The sequence below is a fragment of the Phoca vitulina genome, unplaced genomic scaffold (assembly GCF_004348235.1).
Source record: "Phoca vitulina isolate PV1807 unplaced genomic scaffold, GSC_HSeal_1.0 scaffold37, whole genome shotgun sequence".
Lineage (NCBI taxonomy): Eukaryota > Metazoa > Chordata > Mammalia > Carnivora > Phocidae > Phoca > Phoca vitulina.
This window is the reverse complement of record NW_022589740.1, coordinates 15,883,676-15,893,911: the sequence shown is the minus strand read 5'-3', so window position 1 is coordinate 15,893,911 and position 10,236 is coordinate 15,883,676. Positions and strand designations below refer to the sequence as shown.

General features: G+C 41.5%; 1 protein-coding gene across 1 annotated transcript; it reads left to right on the top strand.

Annotated features, from left to right (window-relative positions):
- The first annotated feature begins 1,000 nt into the window (after positions 1 to 1,000).
- On the top strand, positions 1,001 to 9,992 carry RFK (riboflavin kinase). Its single transcript, XM_032427623.1, has 4 exons — positions 1,001 to 1,472; positions 2,401 to 2,552; positions 7,041 to 7,143; positions 7,879 to 9,992. The coding sequence occupies exons 1-4, from the start codon at positions 1,391 to 1,393 to the stop codon at positions 8,007 to 8,009; spliced, it is 468 nt and encodes a 155-aa protein (XP_032283514.1). The 5' UTR covers positions 1,001 to 1,390; the 3' UTR covers positions 8,010 to 9,992.
- The last annotated feature ends 244 nt before the right edge of the window (positions 9,993 to 10,236 follow it).

Here is a 10,236-nt window from a genome sequence, read left to right as displayed (position 1 = left end):
GTCTCAGTCACCTTTGCTCCCCCAGCACCTTGCACTGTACTTGGCACACATTGGGCTCTTAATTCGGTCTTTCTGCAAATACTTAGGGCATGTTTGCTATGAACACGTGCTACACTAGTCCTAGGGAAATATGACAGTCTTGCCCACAAAGACCCCTTCAGTACCAATATAGAGAGAATATAATTTTACCATTGGGTAAGCATTATCATAGTTACATGCACGTAAGGTACAAGCGACTGCCAAGTCTGGACAGGATTTCACACAGATTCAGAGAGAAAAGCACAGAGAACAATGAAAACTTCTTTCTCAAGAACAAGAGGATGCACCTTGTGACTGACCTTTGTGTTTCTTGCGAAAAAGACATTTCCCTTGAGTTACTTCCCTAGGTAATGTTTACAGCTCCAAGGGTTAGAAGGCCCACAAATTGCACTGCAGTAGAGATGATGCCTTTTGTCGGGTTTATTAAATTCTCAAGGTAACACTTCCCGGAAGGAAGGTTAGGTAGGCAGCTGCACCCCTCCTGAAAGAAAACTGCATTACTGCAACCTTGCACTAGTCACCGGGGTTGCAGCATTAGACTAGGACTCGCTCCCTTGGCGCTTACATTCCCATATAACTTCAGACAGCGGGCAGGTGGTCTGGGGGAGAGGAGGGCCATTTCCGGCAGATAGTTAAAGCCTCTACGAAGTGGTGATCTTGAGCTGGAATTTTGGAACTTTAATGTTTAAAGAACGAATGAATGACGAATGACCATCGAGCTCGCGGTTGCCAAGAAGCTAAAGAACGTCTATGGCGTCAGAATCGTAATGAAAAGGAGAAAGGGAAAAGAAACACTCAGGATTGTCGGAGAACGGCATTTTCAGTGCAACCAAGATCGAAGAGGGATTCCCGCTACGGTTTCCAGCGCCGGGGGCCCGGAGAAGCCCAGGAGGGGCGGACCGGCGGTTCCGGGGCCACGGCTGGGGGCGGGGCCACGCGGGGGCGGGGCTACGGAAGCCGAGCGGGCTGCGAGGCGTTTGGCTGAGGAAGTGTGCGCAGGCCTGCGGCGCTGGGCGGGCTCAGGCCCTCCCTCGCTGACCCTCCGCTCTCCCCACCCACGCCCGCACTTATATCCGCCCTCGCCGCCGTTCCCGGGGCGGAGACACAAGCTTTTAGTCGCTCGGCGGCTTCGGTTGGTTCAGTGGCGTGAGGGGCTCACCGCGGCGTGTGGTCGGCGCCGCCTGGCCCGTTGCGCGCCTACCCTCGCGGCCGGCCGTTGGGGGGATTCGGGCATCAGCCGAGCTCCTGCGGGTGTTCCCTGGCCGGTCCGGGGGATCCGGGCACCGCTTCGACGGCGGGTTCGCCGGCCCCGCGGACCGGGTGGCAGCCCGAGCCCCGAGCGGACGGCGTCATGAGGCACCTGCCGTACTTCTGCCGCGGCCAGGTGGTGCGGGGTTTCGGCCGCGGCTCCAAGCAGCTGGGCATCCCCACAGGTGAGCGCGGAAGGTCGCGGGGCCCCCCTCCCCGGCGCACCCCGCCTCCGCCCCCGGCTCCCGGGCTTGGGTCAGGTGGGAGCCGCGACGTCAGACGCGGGACTTGGGGCTGCGGGCAGAGGTGACGCCCTCTCCTCTGCTTGGTTCTTGCTTTGTTGAGGCGGAGGATCTTTGTTCGGATTGAGGAAGCGCGTCCTTATCCGCCGCTCGGGGCTCACCGGGGACCCGGCTTGAGGGGTGGTGAGGGCAGAAAGCCGAGCTGAGTTCCGGGGATCCCCCTTTCCCGCCTCCCTATCCAACCAGGCTAGAGCTGCCAGGCATGGCACGCGTCATCCCGGTTAGGAAACGTAATGTGAACCAGATTGGTTAAATTTCCAAGCCAACTGTAAGGGGTTTTTTTTTTTTTGTTCTCTTTGTATGTCTTGTTAGCAATTGGATGAGAATCAGATATCTTTTTTGGTCTGTCTGTATTCGGTTCAGTAGTCAGGACCTGACTGTATGAATAATTCATCCTTAAAAATACATCCCAGGGTTGTCCCTAGTCTTTGAGTTTGGGACCCAGCCACGTATATTTTGAAAATAAGAATCTTTTCAAGAGATTCTGAATCTCCTTAAGAAAGACTAGGTCTAAAAAAACCCCCGCTGTTCATGCACCTGTTTTCATCTACCTCAAGAGTGTGTCTGTGTTTTTTGTTTTTTGTTTTTTGGAGAGCTTTATACATTTAATTGTTCTTAACCTGGCCACGTGAAGAGGAGAAAAAAAAAACACAAAAAACCCAAGCCAGACTGTAGAATGGTGAGATTGATAATCATAGGTAGGATTCCGGGAAATTTATGAGCATAACAATTTAGGCTAGCCTTCATGCGATTTTTATAAATATTTGCTGTGAAACTGTTAACACTCAGAATATTTATTTCTGTTATTTAGCTAACTTTCCGGAACAAGTAGTTGATAATCTTCCAGGTGATGTATCCACTGGCATTTATTATGGCTGGGCCAGTGTTGGAAATGGAGAAGTTCATAAGATGGTGGTGAGCATAGGATGGAACCCATACTACAAGAATACAAAAAAGTCTATGGTAAGAATTCTATTTAGCTCTATCACTGAAAATGGGATAGTAATTTAAGGTAATATTCAGTATTAGAGGCACACAGAAATCATCAGTGGTACTCACAAATTGGCCAAATTACTAGAATTTTTGGCAGTTTTCTTGAAGGATTTTCAAGTGAAGGGTTTAGTTACTGTTTGACTGGATTAACTTTTCATCCTTTCACTTTCAATGTGTTTGTGTCTTTAGATCTAAAGTGAATTTGTGTCTTTAGATCTTAAAGTGAATCTTAGAAAATAAAGTGAGTCTTGTAAAAGGGGAAGTATAATTGGATTGTGCTTTTTGGTCATTGTTAATCTCTGCCTTTTCATTGGAGAGTTCAGTCCATTTACATTTAAGCTGATGACTGGTAAGGAGGGACTTCTGCCATTTTGCTGTTTTCTATAGGCCTTACAGCTTTTTTGTTTATTTCTTCCATTACTGCCTTTTGTTTTTTAACCTTTTTTTTTTGTAGTGACACATTTTGATTCCCTTATTTCCTTTTGTGTACTTTCTATAGAATTTTTGTGTGTGTGCGGTTACCATGAAGAGTGCATTTAACTTTCTACAGTTATAAAATCTAATTTGGATTTATGACAATTTTGATAGTACATAAAACTCACAAATTACATCCTTATACATTGTGTGCCCAGTAACATACAGTAATATTTTTATGCATGTATCTTTTAAATTATGTAGAAAATAAAAAGTGGAGTTTCAAGCCTAATTGTAATATTATTTTTTATAGCTGTCCATGTGTTTACCTCAACTGGAGATAAAAGTGAATTACTTGGGGCACCTGGGTAGCTCAGTTGGTTAAGCGTCTGCCTCTTGATTTCGGCTCAGGTCATGATCTCAGGGTGGTGAGATGGAGCCCCTCGTCAGTTCTGTGCTGGACGTGGAGCCTGCTTAAGATTCTCTCTCTCCCTCTCCTTCCACATTCCCCTTAAAAAAAAAAAAAGTGAAATACCTAAGAGCATGTTTGATAAAATTGAGCTTGCTACAGTTAATATAGTTCATTCACCCTTTAATTAATTGCTCACCCTGCTAAGATAGAAATGCTTTCTTCATAGATGGTGCTTTCTAATAAAATTGCGAGGTGATGCTTTTTTTTTTTTCCTCTCAAACTACTTTGAGGGTGTACCCTTCTCTTTTTGTAGTACCCATGCCACTTAAGAGCTTAATCTGCTAGATAGGGCCGGATCTTGGTCAGGTTAAGTGTGTGGCAAAAACGAGTAGATCTAGGGGCGCCTGGGTGGCTCAGTCGTTAAGCGTCTGCCTTCGGCTCAGGTCATGATCCCAGGGTCCTGGGATCGAGCCCCTCATCGGGCTCCCTGCTCGGCGGGAGGCCTGCTTCTCCCTCTCCCACTCCCCCTGCTTGTGTTCCCTTTCTCGCTGTGTCCCTCTGTGTCAAATAAATAAAATATTAAAAAAACAAAAACAAAACAAGTAGATCTAAATTTCGTCCTTTTTGAAGGGTTTGTAGAAGTCTGTCACAGTTGGAAAACCACAGGGCTAAATCCTGGTACAAACAGAAATGGTGCAGAATTGCTTAACATTGTGTTCAGTATTTCTTAGTTTTGAGTATTAAGGATGTGGAAATTATTTGGAGTAGATAAGGAAAAGAACTAATAAAAGAACACAAAATAGTTTTCTGTAGATGGGGAGGAAATGAAGAGTAGAGGGAAAGCTATTCCGTGATAAATTTCAGGTAACAGCACTATTACTGTGGCAAGCCAGTGAAGGAATGCCTTCCAAGTCCTGCCAGAGTTAGAAGAAACTCAGTTTTCTATCGGTAGGAGGTTCATACTCTTCAGGTTTTCTTTTTCCTTTTCTTGCCAATATCAGATATCTATGATGTGCCTGTTGAAGTCTTTTCCCCTTTTAAAAAAAAAATTGGATTGGCTGTTTTAATTGACTTAAAGAAGTTCTTTAGTATGTCCTAGATCCGCTTCCTTTGTTGGAATATGTGTGCAGATATTGTCGCTTTCTGTGTTGCTTTTTTTGGTTTGTTTTAATGGAGTGGTGTCTTTTGAAGAACAGAGGTTCTTAATGCTAATATAATCCAATTCATCATTTCTCTTTTATGGTTTAGTGCCTTTTATATCCTGTTTAAGGAATCTTTGCCTACTCCAAGTCATAAAGATACCTTTGTTTTCTTCTAAAAACTTGTCTTAAACTTTTCTCATCAAATTTATTTTTGAGTATGGTGCAAAGTAAGGGTCAAAATTAATTTTTTCCCATTTGGATACTGACTCAGCCCATTTCTTGAAATACCATTCTTTCATGACAGCACTGCACTGTCACCTTGAGCATAAACCCTGTGACTTTATATGTGTGAGAGTCCAAAATGCGCTCATACAGACTTGGTCTCCTGATCTGTCTTTGGGCCATTACCACATTGTCTTTATTTTCATAGCTTTTATAATAGGTCTTGATTTCTTTTTTTTTTTAAAGATTTTTTATTTATTTATTTGAGACAGAGAGAATGAGAGAGAGAGAGCACATGAGAGGGGGGGAGGGTCAGAGGGAGAAGCAGACTCCCTGCCGAGCAGGGAGCCCGATGCGGGGACTCGATCCAGGGACTCCAGGATCATGACCTGAGCCGAAGGCAGTCGCTTAACCAACTGAGCCACCCAGGCGCCCCTAGGTCTTGATTTCTGACTGTGTAAGTCCTCTACTTTTATTTTCAAGATTTTGGGGGGATAATTTCAACTTTCCACATTTCCTTATAAATTTTAGAATCACTTGACAGTTTCCATCATTAAAAAAAAAAACAACTAGGATTTTGACAGGGGTGGCATGGAATATGTAGATGAATTTAGGAAGAGTAGACATCTTTACCATTTTTCTCAGTAATGTTTTATAATGATCACTGTTGATGCTTCCGTCTTAAGTATCACTTCATATATTAGATTTTCTTAAGTCCTACACAAAATATGCCTCTATCACTAAGTTTCATGTTTCGAGATTGTTTAAACTTCTCAACATCCAGTGCCACCATCCTAGTCCAGTCTCAACCATCTTCTGTATTTGTTTGTTCTCTTAATTGGCTCTCCTGCTTTTGGACTTAGATTTCTTTGTAAAAGTCTACTAAAATTCAGATTGCAGAACATCATCTACATCCTCCACCATTTTGCTTCGACATGTCCCGTACCCATTTGTCAACATTGTTCCTTGATCAGGATCCTGTGTTGGCTCTTCTGCCTACATGTCAGTCTTCACTTCTGCCTAACCCTAGGAGGTTTCTATAATGTGGTGTGTGTCAGAGACACATGGATCCTGATTAACCTTAGAAATGGTTCTTTTTTTTTTTTTAAGATTTTTTATTTATTTGACAGAGAGACAGTGAGAGAGAGAACACAAGCAGGGGGAGTGGGAGAGGGAGAAGCAGGCTTCCCCCTGAGCATGGAGCCTGATGTGGGGCTCGATCCCAGGACCCTGGGATCATGACCTGAGCGGAAGGCAGACACTTAATGACTGAGCCACCCAGGCGCCCCTATCTATTTCTTCTTCTTTTTTTTTTTATTATGTTACGTTAATCACCGTCTATTTCTTCTTTAAGCAAGTTTCGATAGTATGCCTTTTCAGAAATGTGTCTATTTTTTTTTTTTAATTTTTAATTATTTGAGAGAGAGAGATAGATCACGAGCAGAGGGGAGGGGCAGAGGGAGAAGCTGGCTCCTCGCTGAGAGGGAGCCCAATGCGGGACTCGATCCCAGGACTCTGGGATCATGACCCGAGCCGAAGGTAGACGCTTAACGACTGAGCCACCCAGGTGCCCCAGAAATGGTTCTTTTAATAGTAATCTCTCTTAATACTTTGCTCCTTACTTGGTGCTGTTTTGTTTTTTGTGTTTTTTTTTTTGCCTTGATAAGACTTAATTACTCTGCATGTTAGTTTTTTTAAGGATTTTATTTTTAAGTAATCTCTGCACCCACCGTGGGGCTCAAACTCACAACCTGAGATCAAGAGACACATGCTCTACTGACTGAGCCAGCCAGGTGCCCCTGCATGTTAGTTTTTTGTTTTTTTTTTTTAAGATTTTATATATTTGAGAAAGAGGGAGAACACAGAGGGAGAGCGAGAGGCATACTTCCCGCTGAACAGAGACCCTGACATGGGGCTCGATCCCAGGACCCTGGGATCATGACCTGAGCCAAAGGCAGACGCTTAACCAACTGAGCCAGTCAGGTGCTCCCCCCCCCCTTTTTTTAATAAACAGCAAATCATACCAGATTTGTGGTATAACATCTGCCTTACTCAGTTACAATGTTTATATGTAAGGTCAGGGGCAAGAACAGGACTGATGGAAGAATTCAGGAAAAAAGTGCACTTAGATTTTAACCTGTCTTTAAAAATTTCATAAGGGTTGATTGTTTCATTTAAATTATCCCCACCATAAATGTGGAGACATATTTCAAATTGCAGGTATTCTATAATTTGATGGTAACCTTTTTTAACATTTCTTAATTCTAGGAAACTCATATCATGCATACCTTCAAAGAGGACTTCTATGGGGAGATCCTTAATGTGGCCATTGTTGGCTACCTCAGACCAGAAAAGAACTTTGATTCTTTAGGTAAGTTCTGTTTAGGTCTTCTTAAGTATTACTGCAGCTACTTCTACTGCTTCTCCTAGTAACAGCATGGCAGGAGAGCGAACATTTGAGCATTTACTGTGTGCCTTACATGCATTAAGTCCTTTCACCCCCACCGAAATATATGAGGAATTATTTTGCCCATTTGACAGATGAGGAAATTGGCAGAGAGGGATTAAGTAATTTGCTCAGGGTCACATCAGTATGTGATGGAGCCTAGATTCAAACCCAGCAGGCTGGCTGCTTCTCTCCCAACAGTGTGAAGTTAGTGAAATCTTTATTTCCTTTTCATATTTTAAGGAATAAGTGGGAATGAATGCTGAGATGAATAATGGATGCTTTGCAATGCTTAAAGTGCACGAAACTAAATCGATACTTGAAACTAATGGTATCAAGGATGTTAGTGTAGTGTGGTTGTGTCAATTCTGTAGAATTTGACAGATTGAATACTGAAGAGGCTTGGTCCACAGGTATTTCTTCCATTTGGTATTTGTGACATACCTTTGTGCTAATGCCTTTCTCTAAGAAATTGCGAGAAGATCAGGGACATCTCTTGTGGACTATTGACTTTTACTTAAGTCTGGAAGAAGGGATAGAATAAACATTTATCAGGCATCTGCCTGCACTGAAGACGCTGCCAGCCTTTGGGTTTTTAGGAGTCCGAACAAAGGCGTGGCAGCAGTTTTTCATCATTTCCCTGCTCTCTTCTCTCCACAGAGTCCCTTATTTCAGCAATTCAAGCTGATATTGAGGAAGCTAAGAGACGACTAGACTTACCAGAACATTTGAAATTCAAAGAAGACAATTTCTTCCAGGTTCCTAAAAACAAAATAATGAATGGCCACTGATAAAAAAATCATCTTATTCTTATTTATTCATTCACTGTTTTCTAATATTTTACTGCTTATAACTCCTCAGTCGTTATATTTTGAAAATCAGACATTTTCCTACAGCTGTGAATTAGTTTAAACAGTACAGTGTCTTTACCACATTATGTTTCAACCATTCAAATTAAACCCATCATGCTATAGTACTAAAGTGATTCATTTTGAAAATCAAGATTCTTTTTTATGTAATATGTTGATTAAAATGTACCACTAGAAAGGTCTTAAGTGTCTTAGAATGGAAATGAAAATGTATATAAGTATGGGTAAAAAGGCAAGTCACTAGATTTGAGATGAGAACTAATAATTCTCATGGTACATCGTAGTACGTCTGTACTTGTGTAGTATGTTCTGCTAAACAGAGGAGGCTTATGAAAATAAATGTATTCCACAGAGGTTTGAGAGTTGATTATAAACCTGAGGGGAAAAATCCAGACTTTATATTTTTGATAATTTGTGGGTTAATATATTATTGCAAACATGTAGACGTGTGAATTTTTTTTTTCCCTCTTGTGTGAAGTTTCATTGTTGTTAGTCATTTCCTTTATGAGGTCAGATCATTGCACTGTGTTCCATTTTGTTTTACAGCTGCCTCAGTTCTAATTGGAGACTCCCCCTCCTTATCATTTTGTTTACCTCCTGAAGCGGTAAAATGAGTATTTTTCTAATCTCTAGGTCTCATTTTTATGTTGTATAGCACTTCTCCGTTTTAAGGGTCGACGTTCAGTATTTTTCTTGACTTTGGTTCTTTTTTCCTTGAAACAATTGTCCGTGTTTTTTTTTTTTCTATCCCATTTAGAATACCTTACAACTGTTCACTTAGACAAAAGATTGCATCTATAGCTACCATTCCATCCCTTCACTATCTAAGCAGTGATTAAGTGCATATCCATATTGCATTTTAGGAAAAATACCCCAAAACCTCATTAGGTTTCCTCAAGTTTAAATGAGCACACAGCAGTTCATTTGTATATACCATTTTCTTAAAGAACACAAAACATTTGTTTTCCCCCTAGGGAAGCCATCTAAGAACCAATTAAGTTATGGAAGTTGTTTATTTTTAATGCAATTACATGTTCCTGAGCAAATGTAAACTGTTGTAGCTGTGTACGCACAATGTGATTTAATGCTAAGCAGTGCTTGTAGCTTGGGGGAAAGGCGTAAATAATAAAATTTTAGTTACATAATCCTCATACTACGCATTTTTTCTTCCCCCTGATTAAGAAGTAATTTTTGGCTACTTGAGACTCTTATTTGTATTGGCAGGAAGTTGAAATCTTTGGGTATTTAGGAAATTAAGATTACAGATTGTTTGGGTCTCCTGAAACAGTACCTTTCATTATTGTTCACTTAAGCACCAGATTTAGTGTGGGGAAAGGGAGCAGAAGTATAGAGAAGGTAATTTTAAAAGTAACTCATTATCAATCATTTTCCCTGATCTGCATAGAGAACAGATATTAAGAAAAATATAAAGTATTTAGAAAAACACCTAAAACATCTGGAGAAAGGGGAAGCATGAATAAATTCAGTTGGATTGTGTTTTACTTCTTGGTATATGAATTTATGGCATACAATGTAGTATGTGACTTTCTTTTATAAAAAGACTTAGAAAATGTAATTTAATGTTAGAGATCCTATACTTGAAAGAAGCCGCGATTATTAGTGGCTTTTATAAAGCAAAGACAAAAACAGACATGGAAAGTGTAAAAACAGATTTGTGTGTGTTTGAATAGCCTGCTGCTAATTATGTCCTCATTAAGTGTGTGAAGTCTTGGATATTGTCACCTGACAACTTGAAAATCGTATATTGTGAGGTTTAAGAGTTAGTTAATAGTGTCTATACTTCTCTTAAAGTTTTGTATTAAGTATGTATTATAAGAAATGGCAGTAGTATCATTTTTGATTAATCTGATTTCAGGCCTTGAAATAAATCTAAATGATGTTTCTTTCCCTGTGTCAGTTTGAATCTTTTGCCCTGTCTGTGTGTAGGTTCCTCATGTGCCGGCTGGTGGTCCCTTGCCAGTGTGTTCGAGAGTCTGACTGGCAAGTTGCAGTTGGCCGCTCGTGGGGAACCTGCCGTGCAGTGGTAGTTCTAGAACCAGGGGCGTTGCCTTGATAAGCCCCTGTTGAGGCCTGCAGCACAGGTTTATTTGGAGAGCATTCTAATTTATTTTTTTTTAAGATTTTATTT